This window comes from Piliocolobus tephrosceles, chromosome 11 (assembly GCF_002776525.5).
Source record: "Piliocolobus tephrosceles isolate RC106 chromosome 11, ASM277652v3, whole genome shotgun sequence".
Taxonomy (NCBI): Eukaryota; Metazoa; Chordata; class Mammalia; order Primates; family Cercopithecidae; genus Piliocolobus; species Piliocolobus tephrosceles.
The window spans coordinates 55,766,083-55,786,951 of NC_045444.1; the positions used below are offsets into that span (position 1 = coordinate 55,766,083).

At 37.5% G+C, this 20,869-nt stretch overlaps 1 protein-coding gene across 3 annotated transcripts in view; it reads left to right on the forward strand.

The window, feature by feature from the left end:
* The window catches only part of UBR3 (ubiquitin protein ligase E3 component n-recognin 3), a 260,446-nt gene that overhangs the window by 44,859 nt on the left and 194,718 nt on the right, over positions 1 to 20,869 (forward strand). For all 3 annotated transcript variants that reach the window (XM_026454174.1, XM_026454176.1, XM_026454177.1), the window contains exons 2-5: positions 4,620 to 4,759; positions 8,806 to 8,964; positions 10,160 to 10,303; positions 11,210 to 11,259. In XM_026454174.1, coding sequence (XP_026309959.1) covers positions 4,620 to 4,759; positions 8,806 to 8,964; positions 10,160 to 10,303; positions 11,210 to 11,259 — 493 coding nt within the window. The remainder of the gene's footprint in view (positions 1 to 4,619; positions 4,760 to 8,805; positions 8,965 to 10,159; positions 10,304 to 11,209; positions 11,260 to 20,869) is intronic.

The window sequence follows — 20,869 nt, forward strand, 5'->3', positions numbered from 1 at the left end:
TTTTTAGTATAGAAAATTTAAAACGTATATAAAAGCAGTCAGCACAATGAACCTAACTAGTAGGATCTTTTTATTAGGGGAAAAATCCCTTGTCATTTTTGACTGAAAGACAAATTTAAATTACAATCTTTTAAATGAATTCCTTAAACATCAGAAGAGAGTACTTTATTGACTTCTATATCGATCCATATTCTGTTTCATGAACATAACATAATGAAACCTCATGTATCTCTCAGTTTCAACAAGTAGCAATTCAGAGCTGCTCTTGGTATACTCCCATCTACTTCCCTTTATCTCACCAGATTATTTTGAAGGTCCCATATATTAGAGCATTTCATCTGTAAATCCCTATCTCTGTCTAAAAGGCAGGGAATTTACTTTATTTTTTATTTAAGACACAGTCTTATTCTGTTATCCAGGCTGGAGTGAAGTGGCGCATGATCTCAGCTCACTGCAGTCTCCACCTCCTGGGTTCAAGTGATTCTTGTGCACACAACCACGCCTGTCTAAGTTTTGTGTTTTTAGTAGAAACAGGGCTTTGCTGTATTGGCCAGGCTGGTCTTGAACTCCTGACATCAAGTGATCTGCCTGCCTTGGCCTCCCAAAATACTGGGATTACAGGCATGAGCCACTGCACCCAGCCAGGAATTCACTTTTTAGTGACAGTCACAGTGCTGTTATTGTCACACCCACATAAAATGGTTCCTGTATCATCAAATAAGCATGAACATTTTCTTGTATAACCACAATGGCATTATCACACTAATAAAATCAACTGTAATGAACTAGTACTCAGTTTGTAATAAGATTCCCTCAGAAAGGAATTTCCTTTGTGAAAGATTAAAAAATGCCTTCCAAAAATTCCTTTCAGAGTTGGTTTGTTAGAATTGGTTTACATGTTGCATGTGCTTATTGGGTGTCTCAAGCCTTTTTTTTTTTTTTTTTTTGAGACGGAGTCTCGCTCTGTCGCCCAGGCTGGAGGGCAGTGGCCGGATCTCAGCTCACTGCAAGCTCCGCCTCCCGGGCTTACGCCATTCTCCTGCCTCAGCCTCCCGAGTAGCTGGGACTACAGGCGCCCGCCACGTCGCCCGGCTAGTTTTTTGTATTTTTTAGTAGAGACGGGGTTTCACTGTGTTAGCCAGGATGGTCTCGATCTCCTGACCTCGTGATCCGCCCGTCTCGGCCTCCCAAAGTGCTGGGATTACAGGCTTGAGCCACCGCGCCCGGCCTCAAGCCTCTTTTAACCTAGAGTAGCCCTCATACCCCTTTATTCCCCTCTGTCACTGACAGGTTACAGAAACTGGGTCAGTTGTACTGTATAATGTCTCACATTCTCCATTTGTCTATTTGCTTTTTTGTGGTGTCATTTAACACGTTCCTTTATCTCCCATACTTCTTGTAAATGAACATTAGTCTGGAGACATGGTGTCATTCAAGTTCAATTTGTTTGATAAGAACATTTCATAAATGGTGTTGTGTGCTTTACTCACATCTCAGTCTCTCTGCTTTTTTGTTTTGTTTTGTTTTGTTTTGTTTTTAAACCTCTGGTGATACTAAGATTGATAATTTTTTTTTTTTTTTGAGATGGAGTCTTGCTCTGTCACCCCGGCTTGAGTGCAGTGGCACGATCTCGGCTCACTGCAACCTCTGCCTCCCAGGTTCAAGTGATTCTCCTGCCTCAGCCTCCTGAGTAGCTAGGACTACAGGCGTGTGCCACCATGCCCAGCTAATTTTTTGTATTTTTTAGTAGAGACAGGGCTTCACCATGTTGGCCAGGCTGGTCTTGAACTCCTGACCTCAAGCAGTTCACTCGCCTCAGCCTCCTAAAGTGTTGGGATTACGGGCGTGAGCCACCTCGCCCAGCAGATTGATAAGGATGTGATAGTCAGATCTTTTTCTTATTTAACCACAATATTGTTACCACACCTAATAAAATTAACTGTAATGAACCAAAGAACTGTAATGAACTATAAGTAACTGTAATGAAAATTTCCCCTCAAGCTTTCCTCTAATGGCTCCATTGCGTGGGTCAGTTATTTCACTAGATACCACAAAATGGTTTCTCCAGTTATTCATTTTTTGTTTTAATAAAATTCATTGCTTTATTAGAGAAAACTGGAACATCTTTCCATTTGTTTATTGGCTCTTTGGTACTTGTTTTGTGAATTGTTCATGACCTTGCTTGATTTTTCTATTAAATTGTTTTATTTTTCTTATCCATTTTTGAGAGTTTGTAATCGTAGATATTAATCTTTTATCTCATTTATATATTGTAAATATTTTTTCCAGTTTGTTACTGTCTCCTGTGTAGAAACTTTTGATTTGCATGGTCAGTTTCTTTTCTTACTTTTGTGGCTTTTGGTTTTAAGTCTTAACTTAGGCTTTGTATGTTCGGAGATAATGTAGGAAAATAGTTAATTATCTTCCAGGCTCCATTGCTTACATTTGATTTTTAATGTATATGAAATATATTTTGTATATAGTATAAGATAGGAATCAAATTTGCTTCCTGCATTTAAATAATAGTAAATTTTGTCCTAACGTAGTTTATTAAGTCTTCTTCCCACCATATTGATTTGAGATGTCACATTCATCACAAATTTGTATATTCTTTTTCTGGACTTCGTTGTTGTTCATTTTAAATTATTTAACTTTTTTTTGGTAGACTGGGTCTTGGTACGTCACCTAGGCTGGTTTTGAACTCCTGGCCTCACGTGATCCTTCTGCCTCGGCCTCCCAACATGCTGGGATTACAGGCATGAGCCACCATGCCTGGCCCATTGTGGTCCATTGATACTGGCACATTACCATAGAATTTTAATTAAAATAATTTTGTACTGTGGTCTAAGGTCTAGTTCATTATCATTAACCTTTTTTTTTTTTTCAGGCTTTAATAGTATTTTTCACAAATATGCTCTTCCATTTGAACTTTAGAGTTAGTTTGTGATTAATTCCATTGGGATGTAAATCTAATGGCATTAAGTCTGGGGGAAACTGTCTTTTATTATTATTATTATTATTTTGAGACAAAGCGTCACTCAGTCACCCAGGCTGGAGTGCAGTCACATGATCTTGGCTCACTGCAACCTCCGCCTCCTGGATTCAAGCGATTCTCCTGTCTCAGCCTCCTGAGTAGCTGGGACTACAGGCACATGCCACTATGCCTGGCTAATTTTTGTATTTTTAGTAGAGACAGGGTTTCACCCTGTTGACCAGGCTGTTCTCAAACTCCTGACCTCAGGTGATGCACCAGCTTCTGCCTCCCAAAGTGCTGAGATTACAGGTGTGAGCCACCGTGCCTGGCCAAAACTGTCTTTAAAAAAAAAAATCAATTTTTCTGTTAGAAATATGTTTTTTCTCTGTTTATTCAGATCTTCTATATTTTACAGCTTAAATAGCTTCTCTTCCCTTCTGCTTATTTCTAGGCATTTTACATGTTTAATGTGGTAACTATGTGTTTGGTCACAGAATAACTTGTTTGTGATTATTTGGATGTTGACTATAGAATAGTTTTCTTCAGGGTGGGGCACAGTGGCTCACAATCCCAGTACTTTGGGAAGTCGAGGCTGGAGGATTGCTAGAGGCCAAGAGTTGTACTTCAGCCTTGGCAATGTAGCAAGACCCTGTCTCTACAAAAAGTAAAAATAAAAAAAATTAGCCAAGCATAGTGGTGCATGCCTGAGGTTGAGGTGGGAGGATTGCTTGAGCTCAGGACTTCCAGGATGCATGTGGGTGGCAAAGCGAGACCTTGTCTTTAAGGGGGAAAAAAAAAAAAAGAATAGTTTACTTCATTTTTGCTGGAGCATACCAGTCATACTTGAAAATGAATATACGCCAGACGCAGTGGCCTGTAATCCCAGCGCTTTGTGGGGCTGAGGTGGGCAGATCACCTGAGGTCAGGAGTTCAAGACCAGCCTGGCCAACCAACCCCATCTCTACTAAAAATAAAAAAAACTTAGCTGGTGAGGTGGTGCACACCTGTAGTTCCCAGCTACTCGGGAGGCTGAGGTGGGAGAATCGCTTGAACCTGGGAAGCAGAGGTTGCAGTGAGCCTAGATTGTGCCATTGCACTCCAGCCTGGGTGACAGACCAAGACTCCTCAAAAAAAAAAAAAAAAAAAAAAAAAGAAAAAAGAAAAATAGGATGAATATAAACAAGATTAAAAGGAATGTATACACTTAAACATATAAACTTTTAAAATAAACTTCAAGTTTTTGTATCACTTACCTGTTCATTAATGCAATAAGTTAGAAATAGGAAAAATGTAAATGCTTTGGAAGTGATCAGCTTGTACTTAATGGTTTAAAAGAGTGGAAGTCATAAGTGGTACCTGAAAGGAATACATTTCAGTTAAAAAATGTGCCCTGTAATGAGAGTTTCTTTTTGTATTCTAGTTGGAATTTAACTATTAATAGTATGGTCTTTTCTTGGGAAAAATATACCTGAGTGCCATTTTTATATAAACACTGATTAAAATTACATTCTTTTAACTTGGTACCGTAAAAATCATAAAGAAGGATTTATTGGCCTTTATTCTATTTATGAATATTGTAAATAGAAATAATATATTTTTAACTGATTAGACAGTACTGTTAATTTTTTTCTTTTTCATATTACAGGTTTTGCAAAAGGCATCAAATTAAATCAAGTTCAAATATTCCCTGTGTCCCTAAAGACTTACTGATGATGTCTGAATTTGTTCTTCCAAGATTTATATTTTGTCTTATTCAGTACTTAAGAGAAGGCTATAATGAACCAGGTATGTTTTAATCTAATTCTTATTAGGACTCTTTTTAAATTGTAAATTTACAAAGTTTTAGCATTAATTATGAGGTGAATTTTTTCAGATATCATTTTTTTGCTTAACATTTAAAAAGAGATGACTATATGGACTGAATAGAAACACACTAAAGATAAATTATATAACCTTATAGATACGTTGTAGTTGACATAGTTTCGTGCTTTCTGCTTCTGGGGTCATAAATGTTTTTGCTCAAACTTATTTGAGCTTTTGCAGATGAGGAAGTAACCATTTTGTGAGGTTAACAGTACTATGATAAAGCAGAATTGAGAATTCCTGGAAATGTTTGAATTTAACTTAGATTTTAGAAGATAAAATGTTTTATCACCTTTTTTTAAGAGGGCTGTCTACATTTTTTTCTCCATGTATATTATATAATAACTTATGATAGGGTCAAATTGCTGACTTCCAGATTACTGGTAGAATATATGGGTGTGTAATCATCATGTTAATATTTAAGAGAGAAAATAAATTACAGATGTTCTTCTTACTTTTTAAGATTTAATCACAATCTTGATTAACATACTTCAGTTAGGTAAATATTTGGATTTAGGTATCTATTAAAAGTTCTTAGTCTGACATTGTGAATTATAGATATTCATTAGTAGTATGAATCAAATTTATTAACTTTTTATGATTTTTTTTACCTTTCTAATGATAACCTGCATTTCTTTTCTGTAAGAGATTACATTTTGCATTATTTTTAGAGTTTTAAAATTATTTAGTACTATAAATAACTGTATATTCATTTTGAAACTGTGGCACACATTTTCGTCTTCTGTCTCCATCCTTAAAGTGTAGGGGTATGTTATATAATGTCCTCATTTCTAAAACTGTCTTGTTATCTTTATTGTGAGCAAACCATTATACTTCCTTCTTTGTACATTTTAAACAAAAACATACAATCCTTTGTTAAGTACTTCTACTTAACAAAGAATATATCTTAAAATGCAGAAAAATAAGTTGGGCATGGTGGTTCATACCTGTAATCCCAGCACTTTGGGGAGCTGAGGTAGGATTGCTTGAAGCCAGGAATTCAAGACGAGCTAGGCAACATAGAGACCCTGTCTTTGCAAACATTTTTAAAAGTTAGCTAGGTGTGGTGGTGGCACGTGTCTGTAGTCCTAGCTACTTGGGAGGCTGAGGCAGGAGGATCCCTTGAGCTCAGGAGTTCAAGACTGCAGTGAGCTATGATTACATCACTGCACTCCAGTCTGGGTGACAGAGTGAGACCCTGTGCCCCACCCCACCCCCCAGAAAAAAGAAGAAAAGAAAAAAGAATATAGAGAGAAGAAAAATATTATTTTGATTTGGTTCCAAATTGCTGTCTCTTCGGAATGAAGGAACCAGTTACTAGCTGGGTTATTGAAATAGCCTTCTGCATTATTTCTCATATACTAGTTAGCAGACTTTTTTGGAAATTTACGTTTTGTATTACAGGTGTCCTATTTTAGAAATAGAAATTATTTATTATGAGAACCTTAAAGCTTATCATTAGTTTAATCCAAGAGTACTTCACATGAAAGTGTGTTTTGTATATATATATATATATATTTTTTTTTTTTTTTTTTTGAGACGGAGTCTGGCTCTGTTGCCCAGGCTGGAGTTCAGTGGCGCGATCTTGGCTCACTGCAAGCTCCGCCTCCCGGGTTTATGCCATTCTCCTGCCTCAGCCTCCTGAGTAGCTGGGACTACAGGCGCCTGCTACCACGCCCGGCTAATTTTTTGTATTTTTTTTTTTTTTTTAGTAGAGACGGGGTTTCACCGTGGTCTCGATCTCCTGACCTTGTGATCCACCCGCCTCGGCTTCCCAAAGTGCTGGGATTACAGGCGTGAGCCACCGCGCCCGACTTGAAAGTGTGTTATATTTTTGTTGTTGACAAAACAGTTATAAAACATAGACAACATAGGTACATAGCTTTTTAATTATCTGTTATCTGAAAATATGAAGGGAAAAATGGAAGCATTTTTTATCTAAAGATGACCTGCATGAATGTAGGTTTATGGAAGTTTCTTCCTTATATTACTACTGCTGCTCAGCATTAATTTCTGTCTGTGCAAAAAAAAATTCTGCCTTTTTTTTTCTTTTTTTCTTTTTTCTTTTTTTTTTTTTTTGAGCCGGAGTCTTGCTCTGTCGCCCGGGCTGGAGTGCAGTGGCCGGATGTCAGCTCACTGCAAGCTCCGCCTCCCGGGTTTATGCCATTCTCCTGCCTCAGCCTCCCGAGTATCTGGGACTACAGGCGCCCGCCACCTCACCCGGCTAGTTTTTTGTATTTTTAGTAGAGACGGGGTTTCACCGTGTTAGCCAGGATGGTCTCGATCTCCTGACCTCGTGATCCGCCCGTCTCGGCCTCCCAAAGTGCTGGGATTACAGGCTTGAGCTACCGCGCCCGGCCTCCTTTTTTTTTTGAGACGGAGTTTCGCTCTTATTGCCCAGGCTGGAGTGCAGTGGTGCGATGTCAGCTCACGGCAACCTCCGCCTCCCGGGTTCAAGTGCTTCTCCTGCCTCAGCCTCCCTGATAGCTGGGATTACAGGTGCCTGCCAGCATGCCTGGCTAATTTTTTGTATTTTTAGTAGAGATGGAGTTTTACCATGTTGGCCAAGCTGGTCTCACAAGGTGATCCACCGCCTTGGCCTCCCAAAGTGCTCGGATTACAGGCGTGAGCTACCATGCCCAGCCAAAATTCAGCTTTTTTGTGTGTAGAAATTACTGTTTGAAATTAAAGAAAAGACTTGCAATAACCAATCCAAGGTAATGAAAGCTCAGAGATCTTGTGGTTTCCCAATTTCTTTCAATTCTGTTTCTCATTCATCCTATAATCCTTATATCTGTATTAGAATTTGTTTCAGAGCCCTTGAAAACCTAGAGCGAACAGTAATTAAACATCTGCTATCTTACTATATAAGTCACTGGGGAGAATATAAAGTTGGATAATACATGACATTAGCTTTACACTGAGAAAGTAGGTTCTGAGATTCTGAATAAATGTTGAATGAAATGGACATCCACTTTCCTGGGCACACAGGTTCTCCATTACCTCTTTTATAGGTGTGGTTTTATTCATTTGTTTGTTTTTGTTTTAAAAACAATTATGGTTAAGCTATAAATCTCTTTATTCATTTCCTTCCTTTTAGACCTTGGCTTCTGTAAAACCTCTCTGTATTTTTCATCTTTAATGTTCTTTTTCAGTTGTTGTCCAAGCTTCTTTTCTTTCTTTCCATCTCTATTTGCCTGTTTTTTGTTTTTAATAGTTATTCACGTTTATGAAAAGTTATCTTTCATTTTAGTTGCTTTGTTCTTCAGCTAACATGTATCTGTATTTTTGGAATATTATAGGGGATAGGTTATTTGTTATACAGGTTTAAATTTGACATAATTTTGTCCTAATAGTCTTATACTACTCTCAATGTATTTGAATTATATCTTGTTTTATTTTAGGATGTGATCTAAACTTTTTCTTAAATATTATCTTTTTTTGAAATGATCTTATGATGACATTTATATATGTGGAAGTATAGGGCCCACAGATCAAATGCTGCTACTTTTTTTTGTTTGTTTTTGAGACAGGGTATCACTCTGTTGCCCAAGCTGGAGTCCAGTGGCATGATCTCGGTTCACTGCAACCTTCACCTCCAGACTTAAGCCATTCTCCCGCCTCAGACTCCTGAGTAGCTGGGACTACAGGCGTGCATCACCACACTCGGCTAATTTTTTGTGTTCAGATTCTTCTTACACAGATTAAGTGCTTCATACCTTAGGAGGTCATCTGTGTTTTTCCATCTACTTTTTTCCAAAGGACTGAATTCCTGAACAAGTCTACCCTTGCTTGGCTAGGTGCTGGGCAGATACCAATTTTCTAAACAGAGTTCTTGTATTGACTTTTTTGATTATAAAATACTATAATTTAAGCCATTGTAATTTAAAAAGAATACTGTTATTTTTAGTAAGATATTTTAAAGAAAATTACCCTTATTTGATTTTTTTTTTCTTTTTTTCTTTTAGCAGCTGATGGACCATCAGAAAAGGACCTTAACAAGGTCCTTCAACTTTTGGAACCTCAGATTTCCTTTTTAGAAGACTTAACTAAAATGGGAGGAGCAATGCGGTCTGTTCTTACTCAGGTTTTGACAAACCAACAAAACTACAAAGATCTGACTTCTGGTGAGTAAAATGTTAGAAGAAATTTATAGTTTACATATATTACTATAATGATAAGAAATTGAGTCTTTTAGAACTTAAAGGTAAATTGTAGAATTTTCATAGAATGCTAAAGCTGGAAGTTATTTAGAGAACTTCTTGTTTTATGGATGAGGAAATTGAGCCCTAGAAAAATGAAATGGCCTGTTTAAACCTCACTATTAATTTATATTGGAGTTGGTACTAGAACCCAGGTCTCCTAACTTTTGGTGTGACGTAAGATAATTATGCTCTACCTCTCTTTTTTATTTTTTTTTTGAGATGGAGTCTTGCTCTGTCGCCCAGGCTGGAGTGCAGTGGCTGGATCTCGGCCCACTGCAACCTCTGCCTCCTGGGTTCAAGCGATTCTCTTGCCTCAGCCTCCCGAGTAGCTGGGATTACAGGTACCCGCCATCACACTGAGCTAATGTTTGTATTTTTTTAGAGACAGGGTTTTACCACGTTGGCCAGGCTGGTCTTGAGTCCTAACCTCAGGTGATCTGCCTGCCTTGGCCTCCCAAAGTGCTGGGATCGCAGGTGTGAGCCACCATGCCCAGCCCTACCTCTCTTTCTTTAAACACAGGGCTACTAAGTGATCCCCTTTCTTTAACAGTAACAACCATCATGTCTATGTTTTCACTTTTGATATTTTAAGTGTTTGGGTTTTATGGCCTAGGATTTTCTAATACACAGTTTTAAGTTCCAAAACTTGGAATTGTTGAATGGTATATTGTTATACATAACATTTCATACGCCCTTCCCAAGCACTCTGCTTTGGATAACTGCATGCTTGGTATTACAAGAGCACAGACTGTCAAACCAAATGTGAATTCTGCTACATAATTATTATCTACCATATTAACTTTCTGACTTTCTTTACTGTAATTTTCAGGTTCCTTGAAAGCTAGGATCATGTCTTATTAATTTTTGTGCCCCACATTCCTTTGGATATTTTAGATGCTCACCTACTTTGTAGATTTTGTTATTTGACTGTGGATTCTGGGATTGTTAGTGCTAAACATAAGCACAAAAATGTTATCTGAAGCTATCTTATATTATTCATTCCAGGACTCCCACTCCATTAGAATATTCACCTATTTATAGATATTAGTTAATGAAAAGACCATACTGAGATTTTGAATGGAATATTTTTTTCTGATTTGAAGTTTGTTTTCATTAGGTCTTGGAGAAAATGCTTGTGTAAAGAAAAGTCATGAAAAGTACCTTATAGCTTTAAAGAGCTCTGGACTTACATATCCTGAGGATAAGCTTGTATATGGTGTGCAGGAGCCATCTGCTGGTACTAGTTCTCTGGCAGTTCAAGGTTTGTCTAAATATTTAATTTGAATAGTAGTAACTTTTCTGTGTTAAAAGCAAAAAAACCTCTCAAACTTTACTCATTATTGAAAAAAATTATTTTGAGCTAAAACAGTAGTATTCTTTTTAAGAAAAGTAATACAAGTAGTAAAAATTTAGAGGCAAAAAAGAATAGATTGACCAAAGAAGAGAATGCATTTTTCTTAAATGGAATTTGATTAGCTTATTAAGGTTCTGGTTCTAACTCATGAAAAATGTACAGTTGCTATTCAAGAGTAGCCCAGAACTTTACTCCCTCAATATTTTAGTAAACTATGGTTTAAAACTAAAAAGAGATCCTTCTGAAACACCATTTGTAATCACTGTATTGAATCTTAGTTTTCAGTGGATCATTCCTATTGAAGTATCAACCTATTTGGTCCAAATTTATTTAAGATAAATGTTGGAGGCTGAGTACGGAGGCTCATGCCTATAATCCCAGCAGTTTGGGGGGCCGAGGTGGGTGGATCACCTGAGGTCAGGAGTTTTGAGACTAGCCTGGCGAACATGGTGAAACCCTGTCTTTACTAAAATACAAAAATTAGCTGGGCGTGGTGGCAGGCGCCTGTAAACCCAGCTACTTGGGAAGCTGAGGCAGGAGAATCGCCTGAATCTGAGAAGTGGAGATTGCAGTGAGGTGAGATTGCGCCACTGCACTCCAGCCTGGGAGACAGAGCGAGACTCCTGTCTCCAAAAAAAAAAAAAAAAAAAAAAAAAAAAGATAAATGTTGGACTTTGCTACGATAAGTGTTAGAATGAAGTGTCCTAACATAACAAAACTTGGCTTTTTGATATTTGTATTTCTCAGAATAATTAGAAAATAAAGCAATATGTAGCAACTATGAAGGACAACTATTTTTCTTCTCCTCCAAAGGTTTTGTAGGTGCAACAGGAACTTTGGGACAAGTAGATTCTTCAGATGAGGTGAGATTTAAAGTTCAAAACTTTTTAAAAAGTATAATTTTATACTTTTTAAATACTTTTTTATAAATTTACTTTTTTATAGTTCTAAAACTATATAGATTTGTAAGCATTATGTAGTTTAAGTTTTTAATTCTATAGACAAGGACACTGAAGCCGAGAATGGCTTCTGGGAAGCCTAGATCACACAATTACTTAGTAACAGAACAAGGTCTGTAATTAGATTTTTACTTCTTGTTTATAATTCATTTTTCTTTTTCACAGTTTAAAAGTGGGTAAAAAGAGGTAGAGATTTCTCCTCAGAAGCTATCCCCAAATTTACCCATATAGTTTTCATATGTACAATGAAATTATTTTTGAAAATTTTGCTAAGTTTAAAATAATTTATTAAAAGACTATGAAATGAAACTGTTTTTCTAATCTCATAATAAAGTTACATTTTGCTTGTCAAGGATTTTTTTTTAAACTATGTGCTGGGAAAAAGACCATCGATTTGAAATGTCAATTTTTACAGTTTTTATTAATAATATGAATAATAAATCATTATTATATTTCTATATTTTATTACATAATTTATAAGAGAATAATTGCTATTACATATATTTGCTTATAATCTTGTTGCTTATACAATTTAAATTTTATATTTCTAATACATTTAATTATTAAAATCTAAAAAATAAAATTACATTTGAACATATATACCTTTTTTCTTTTGGGAATTCATTTTGAGTTGATAATATAATGTGAACTAAGCCAAATATACTCCTTTTAAAGGGATGGTTTCTGTTATGGAAGTCTTGTAATTGATTTAATACCATAAAATTTAAATTTTACAGTTTTTCCCCTCTAAAGAGGCTTTCACAAAATGTTACATTTTGTGGAGTCTCATTTTGGGTAATTTTCAAGAATTTTCATCAGATTGGAGAGGCAGTTTATTATGCTGTGTAGGAGTTTGACTCTGGAATTAGACTGCCTGGGTTTGAATTGTGGCTCCTTTACCTTTACCTATTAGTAGTGTGACCTTGGGCAAGTGTCTTAACTTCTTCATGTCTAAATTTCCTTCTCTGTGAAATGGAGATAATAATAGTACTTATTTCATGAGAATATTATGAGGATTGAATGAGTTAATATATGTAAGCACTTAGAGCCCTGGTGCCCAGCATATTGTAAACACTAGATGTGTGTTAAAGAAATAAAATAGAGTCATTAAAAAAACTTATGTAAATGGTTAGCTTATAAATTTTGCTTTTGTTTTGTAACAAAATAACTTTTGAGAATCATATTGTTATATTGACAAATGGGAAAAACTTTCTGATGTTTAAAATAGACTTTCAAAAAACATGTAAACATTATTATTTTAACTAAACTGTAATAATACCATTTTGAAGATAGGGGAGGGGAATGGTGGGAGTAAGAATGCTAATTCTTCGTATGCCAAAGAAGGAAGTAATTGATAATAGACGTGTAGTTTGAAACTGTTTTTCTGCTTTAAGGGCATTTTGTGGGGAGGTGAAATGGCCTTTTATTAAAAGGCGAGTTCTTGGATTAGGAGTTGAATATGAATGGATGAATGAATGGGCACTTCTTTAGCTAAAGCCACCTGGGCAGGAGTCTTATATCTGTAGCCAGTAGGAACTTTAGACAGCTGTTGCGTAATGAAATGGTTTGGTCATTGTTCAGAGCACTTTGTTAAAATAAGCATCTTGACTTGATTTAGAACAACAAAAATCTGTGGTCTTAAGTTTATATTTATGTGGTAGGTTAGAACCGTCGTATTATTGTAGCATGTCTAGCATTACATATCCAACAGGCTTGCCAACAATTTTACTTTATTTTCATGAATTGAATTTTATTTCTGGATATGTAAAAAGCTGATCTTCAACATAGATGCTTTCTCCTCTGTCTAGGAAAGAAGTAACATTCATTTTTATCTTGGCCTAAACTTTCCAGATTAGCATTTGAATTTCCCGTGGAGACTTCCATTGTACACAACTGCATTGCAACAACATTGTATTTTATGGTTGGGTGTTAGAAGGACATCCTTGTGTGTGTGTGTGTGTGTTTGTATGTGCACGTGTGTGTATTGAGGGGCTTTTGAATCTCTTCTAGAAGTAATTTCTAGGATGATATCAGAGAATTTGAAATATTGCCACTTTTTTGTTCATTACTGTTGCTTCTAATCTGTCCTTTTTAGGTCCTCAGTTCTGTTTCCCACCTCCATCCTCAAGCAGGCCCCAGTGGGGTCTGTTGTTTCTCCCTTTGTGTCCATATTTTCGCATCATTTATCTCCCACTTAAAGTGAGAATATATGGTACTTGGTTTTCTGTTCCTACATTAGTTGGCTAAGGATGATGACCTCCTGCTTCATCCATGTTCATTCCTCTTAGATTCTGTTTCAGCAACTTCTGTGTGTAGTATGCTTTATGTAACCATTTGTTCCTTAATTATGATCATATCTCTGTGTGAATATCATGGTAAATACTTTTTGATATTAACAACTTTAAAATACTTTATTTCAACCCCTAGTCTCTCATAATGCATTGTTTTTGTTATAGCTGAGAAGATTTACTTTTAAAGCATGTGATGTATATTTGATACATTTGAGTAGTTTAGACTCTTTGACCTTTATTTATTTGTTTATTTTTTTGAGATAGAGTCTTGCTACGATGCCCAGGCTGGAGTGCAGTGGCGTGATCTTGGCTCACTGCAACCTCTGCCTCCTGGGTTCAAGTGATTCTCCTGCCTCAGCCTCCTGAGTAGCTGGAAATACAGGTGCCCTCCACCACTCCTGGCTAATTGTTTTTTGTATTTTTAGTAGAGATGGGGTTTCACCATGTTGGCCGGGCTGGTCTTGAATGCCTGACCTCAAGTGATCTGCCTGCCTGGGCCTCCCAAAGTGCTGGGATTATAGGTGGGAGCCACCGTGTCCAGCCTCTTTGACTTTTAAATCATACATTTATTAAACTTTCCATTTATTGATTTTTTTTTTTTTTTTTTGAGATGGAGTTTCACTCTTGTCACCCAGGCTGGAGTACAATGGTGTGATCTTGGCTCACTGCGACCTCCACCTCCTGTATTAAGCAATTCTCCTGCCTCAGCCTCCTGAGTAGCTGGGATTACAGGCACCTGCCACCATGTCTGGCTAATTTTTGTATTTTTAGTAGAGACGGGGTTTTGCCATGTTGGTCAGGCTGGTCTTGAACTTCTGACCTCAGGTGATCCACCTGCGTTGGCCTACCAAAGTGCTGGGATTATAGGCATGAGCAACCGTACCTGGCCGTTGATTTAAAAAAAAATTTTTTTTTTCTTTTTCAACTTTTAGGTTCAGAGGTACATGTGCAGCTTTGTTGTATAGGTAAACTTGTGTCACAGGGGTTTGTTGTACAGATTATTTATATTTCATCACCCAGGTACTAAGCCTCGTACCCAACAGTTATTTTTTTCTGATCCTCTCTTTCCTCCCACCTTCATCTTCAAGTAGGCCTCAGTGTCTGTTGTTGCCCTCTTTGTGTCCATATTTTCTCATAGTTTATCTCCCACTTAAAGTGAGAATATGCAGTATTTGGTTTTCTTTTTTTTTGTATTTTTTAGTAGAGACGGGGTTTCACCGTGTTAGCCAGGATGGTCTCGATCTCCTGACCTCGTGATCCGCCCGTCTCGGCCTCCCAAAGTGCTGGGATTACAGGCTTGAGCCACCGCGCCCGGCCCAGTATTTGGTTTTCTGTTCCTGTGTTAGTTTACTAAGGATGATGGCCTCCTGCTCCATCCATGTTCCTGCAGAGACCATGATCTTGTTCTTTTTTATGGCTATGTAGTATTCCATGGTATATATGTACCACATTTTCTTTATCCAGTTTACCATTGATGGACATTTAGGTTGATTATATTTTTTTGTAGTCTAAAAATATTTGGCCAGGCATGGTGGCTCATGCCTGTAATCCCAGCACTTTGGGATGCTGAAGTGGGAGGATTGCTTGACCAGCCTGGGCAAGATGGTGAGACCCTGTCTCTAAATAAATAAATAAATAAATAGAAAAGGAAAGTTTTTTTTTTTTTTGAGACGGAGTTTTGCTCTAGTTGCCTAGGCTGGAGTGCAGTGGTGCAATCTTGGCTCACCACAACCTCTGCCTCCTGGGTTCAAGCGATTCTCCTGCCTCAGCCTCCCGAGTAGCTGGGATTACAGGCGTGCACAACCGCGCCTGGCTAGTTTTGTATTTTTGGTGGAGATGGGGTTTCTCCATGTTGGTCTTGAACTCCTGACCTCAGGTGATCTGCTCACCTCGACCTCCCAAAGTGCTGGGATTACAGGCGTGAGCCACCGTGCACCGCCCCAGAAAGCTAAACTTTTTATAGTTTATATATTGATCACATTTTCCAAAGGGGTAAAAATGGGGTCATTTAGGCATTTGAAAACTTAAGAATTTGAAGTAGAGTTGTTTAGCCAAAGTATCTACTGTATTTTTTCTTTTTTTTTTTTGAGATAGGGTCTTGCTCTGTCTCTCAGGCTAGAGTGCAGTGGTACCATCATGGCTCACTGCAGTGGTGTACCATCGTGGCTCACTGCAGCCTCCACCTCCTGGGCTCAAGCAATCCTTTTACCTCAGCCTCCTGAGTAGCTGGGACTACAGGCGTGCACCACCAAGTCTGGCAAATACACACACACACACACATACACACATATATACATATATGTGTATATATATAAAGGTTTTGCTTTGTGGTTTTAAACTTATTGTCAAGTCTTGAGTTAGAAAAGTTGGCTGGGTGCAGTAATCCCATCTCTACTGAAAATACAAAAATTAGCTGGGCTTGCTGGCACATGCATGTCATCCCAGCTACTCAGGACGCTGAGACAGGATAACCCCTTGAAACCTGGGAGGCAGAGGTTTCAGAGCTGAGATCGCACCACTGCTCTTCAGCCTGGACGACAGAGCGAGACTCCGTCTCAAAAAAAAAAAAAGATAAGTCATGTGATAAAAACGAAATGAAAATTAGTGTCAAGCAATTCAAGGGTTATAAAAATTATGAGTGCTTGAGCTAAAAGGGACCATATAATTCATCTTGTCTTATTTACGGATGAGAAAACTGAATTCCATAGAATTAACTGATTCACTCAGGCTAGTAAATGCCATCTAGTTAGTGGTGGAGTTGAAATTGGGCACTAGTTCTTCCATCTGCTGGTGTAAGTGTTCTTTCTATAAAGTGGATAAACCATGATTGTCATTACTATTGCTATGCAGCAAATTTGCCCAAAGCTTTATGTCTTAAAATTACCATTTTATTTTGCTTACAATTTTATGACATAGGAACGTGAGAATGGCATCTGGGCAGTTCTCACTTAGGTTATCATATGTGGTTGCAGTTAGTTGTTGGCTGCAGCTGTAGTCATCTGAGGGCTTCACAATGAGATGTAGATCTAAGATGGCTCACTCACAGGGCTGATAGTTGATGCTGGCCATCCACTGGGAACTCAGCTGGTTGTTGATCAGTATGATAACATGTGGTTTCTCCAGCATGGTGGTCTCAAGTTGGACATCTTACACAGTGACTGACTTCTCCCAGGCCAACAGCCCAAGAGTAGAAGCTGTAGAGCCTTTTCAGAGCTAGTCTTGGAAGTTACATGGTGTCACTTCATCCTTTTTAGTTATAAAAAAGTTGCTAAAATATGTCCAGATTCAGTGGGAGGTGATATAGATCCCACCTCTTGATGGGAAGAATGTCAAAGAATTTGTAAACATGTTTTAAAACTTCCACAACCAGGATATGACATTAGCCATTCTTTTCCCTGGATTCAGTTGATAATCCAATAGTGGGTAGTGATAATAGCTAAATAATGTACCAATAATTTCTTATAAATTTTCTATCTATTTTAGTGTCACTATCTCTTGCGAAAAACTACAACTGGTAAAGTCATGTCATTTTAGCCAGTAATGGCTATTACAGAGTTTTAATGAAAATCAAAGCTTTCTTTAAGTATAAGAGTTACTATTGTACATCAAGAGAATAAAAGCTTATATTTACATTGTAAGGTATTTTGTTTTATTTTATTTTATTTTAATTTTATTTCGAGACAGAGTCTTACTCTGTCGCCCAGGCTGGAGTGAAGTGGCGTGATCTTGGCTCACTGGACCTCTGCTTCCCGCGTTCGAGCGATTCTCCTGTCTCAGCGTCCCTAGTAGCTGGGACTACAGGTGCATGCCACCACACCCAGATAATTTTTGTATTTTTAGTAGAGATGGGGTTTTGCCATGTTAGCCAGACTGGTCTTGAACTCCTGACCTCAGGTGATTCACCCACCTTGGCCTCCCAAAGTGCTGGGATTAGAGGTGTGAGCCACTGTGCTCAGTCTGTAAGGTATTTTGGAGAGTTGACTTTTTTTGTTTGAGACGGTGTCTTGCGCTGTTGCCCAGGCTGGAGTGCAGTGGCCCGATCTCTTACTACAAGCTCCGCCTCCCAGGTTCAGGCCATTCTCCCGCCTCAGCCTCCTAACTACAGGCGCCCGCCACCATGCCTGGCTAATTTTTTTGTATCATTAGTAGAGACGGGGTTTCACCGTGTTAGCCAGGATGGTCTCGATCTCCTGACCTCATGATCCGCCCTGGCCTCCCAAAGTGCTGGTATTATAGGCGTGAGCCACTGTGCCCGGTTGAGAGTTGACTTTTAACTTTGTAAAGCAAAAGAAAATATACTGAAATTTTACTAGTATTCATTGTAGGTTAAAGAACAAAATATATTTTTGAATTTAATTACTAATGAGGCTATAAAACTACTGTAACTCTTCCGCTAGTCTCTTTTTTGGGTTGTATATCCTGTTTTAATCTGGTTTGTTTTTTATTAATGGAAAACATTATTTTATTAGGACTCATGGCCTACATGGAATAAAAATTCAGCTGATGGCTAGACATCATAAGCAAAAGCAATGTTAATTGAGTTTGTGTGATTTATTTGGAGAGAAAGATAAAAATTCCCATCAACCCCTTTAAAAAATGAATATGATTATTATTAAAATTTGCTTTTACTTTTGTTCTTAAAGTATTTTTACATATATATGAAAATGGTCAAAATACAAGAATTAATATAGAATAGAATAGATTAAGGTGAAAATAGATGAAGGGATAAGATAGATGGAAATAGGATGATAGAGGAAGAGTACTTAGATATAGATGTTCTTGAATAAATAACTATTTTATGCCATTTAAATATTCATTAAGGCTTTTAATGTCATGTTGCGTTTCATTTGGAACTGTAGGCACAAATGACATATTTGCTTTACTATTTATATTTGAAATGTAATGAAGAGCTAGATGTGGCTTCAGGATTACAATTTCTACACATTACCTTATAGGCTCATGGGATTATTAAGTAAGCCCTTTACATAATTTTATTCTTGTAATTTAAGATATTATATATAAAGGAAGATAGCATGAGAATAAGTGGACAATGACATTTTAATTACTACTATAGAGTAGGAATTGTAACAATTAAAAGATGTTTTGGCTGGGCGAGGTAGCTCATGCCTGTAATCCCAGCACTTTGGGAGGCTGAGGTGGGCGGATCACCTGAGGTTGAGAGTTCGAGACCAACCTAACATGGAGAAACCCCATTTCTACTAAGAATATAAAATTAGCCAGGCATGGTGGCGCATGCCTGTAATCCTAGCTACTCGGGAGGCTGAGGCAAGAGAATCACTTGAACCTAGGAGGCGGAGCTTGCAGTAAACTTAACATTGTGCCACTGCACTCCAGCCTAGGTGACAGAAGGAGACCCTGTCTCAAAAAAAATAAGCCAAAAAAACCTGAAAAGAAAACGTTTACATTTAGCCCTCCCATCCAAAGATGATCAGTGTTTATAAATTTTGCTTGTTTACTTTTATCTTTTTTTCCTGCATACTGTTACATAATTGAGAAATAATCACTTTGCAAAATAAAATAAGTTACTGTGTAGATATACTTGGAATATTCTTGTCTTTATTCAAGACACAATCCAAGTGAACGACAGCTTTCCAAAAATAATAGCAAAAGTAGGACAATTGAAATAAAAAATCAGAGATACTTTTCATAAGTGAATAGGTAAAAGAAAAAAGGCTGGGCATGGTGGCTCATGCCTGTAATTCCAGAACTTTGAGAGGCCGAGGCAGGCGGATCACTAGGTCAGGAGTTTGAGATCAGCCTGGCCAATATGGTGAAACCCCGTCTCTACTAAAAATACAAAAATTAGCCCCGTGTGATGGCACGCACTTGTAGTCCCAGCAACTTGGGAGGCTGAGGCAGGAGAATCGCTTGAATCTGGGAGGCGGAGGTTGCAGCGAGCCGAGGTCGGGCCACTGCACTCCAGCCTGGGCGACAGATCAAGACTCTGTCTCAAAAAAATAAAAAATAATAAAAAAGAAAAAAAGTTAATTTTACTTCTGGAGGCATAAGGTTTAAATTTAATTTGGTATCATAAATTACGTTATGGTGAGGGTAGGGCAGGGAATCACATAAACTGTTGGTGGGAAAGGCCTTAGAAATATTTAATGTATTCCTTTTCTAGTGCAGGAATTGATTTTACAACATTCCTCACAGTTGGTAGGCCTCTCCATAAACACTTCCAATCGTAGGGAGCTTACCTAGTTTATGAAGCAACTTATTCGCTTGATAGCTCTAATTATTAAAATCTTCTCAGTATTGTGTTAAATATTGTAACTTTCTCATATTTCTTGTTTTGCCCTCTAGAAAGATTTTTATTTCCATATGACACTGTTTTAAATATTTAATTTTAAATATTCTCTGTTGTGCATAGTTCTTTCTTTTCACTATCTAGTAAATTCATTTTCTTTTAAAATCTATGTCCTGATTCAGTGCCGGTGATGGGACATCTTTTGATATGCATACTATGTCTTCATTAAGGTCCAAAGCTTTTAAAAATTTTTTTTAGCAGCTATCCTAAATTTTTGGCAGGAGCCACAGAGGTCAAACAAAATGCCCAGCATTTCCCCCTGGGCCTCAGCTTACAGCTGACATGTTAGAACTCCTTTCTAGCATTATTCTTGTGAAGCTGATTTAAAGCAGTCTGATTATAGAGGCTTACATAAATCTTCAAGTTTCATCTTATCGTTCTAGTCTTTTAAGATCTTTGGCTTTCATTTTTATAAGGTGACATATTAAATATTCCTTCTAGCCCTGTGTAGTCTGTGTTAATATTCTTTGAGTATTGTTGTAACCAGCTTTGAATTAACCTGGCTTCTTTTTATGAAGCTCACATTTTTTTCATCTGTCTAGAAAATCCATCAAAAAAAGAAAGGTTAATTTAGGTTGAGAAATCATCTGTAGATTTAGCAGATTGGGAGTTTGAATCTGTTTTTCTTGGATTTTCTTGTCTCATGTCTTCTTGTTTCTTTTCCAAAACAATTTGGACCTGTGTCCATATTTTGTGCCTGAAACACATGTAGCAATAGTGCCTACTTCCCTGCTCAGGGACTATTTAAGGTCTGAAAAGTTCCTGAGGGCTGTACAAATGCTGTCTGGTTTGAGATTGTATTTAATTTATTTCCTCTCGTCAGTTGGACCATCATCCTCTCTTAGGGTCCTGTACTGCTTCCTCAGGTACAAATGAACCTCAGCTCCACATCATG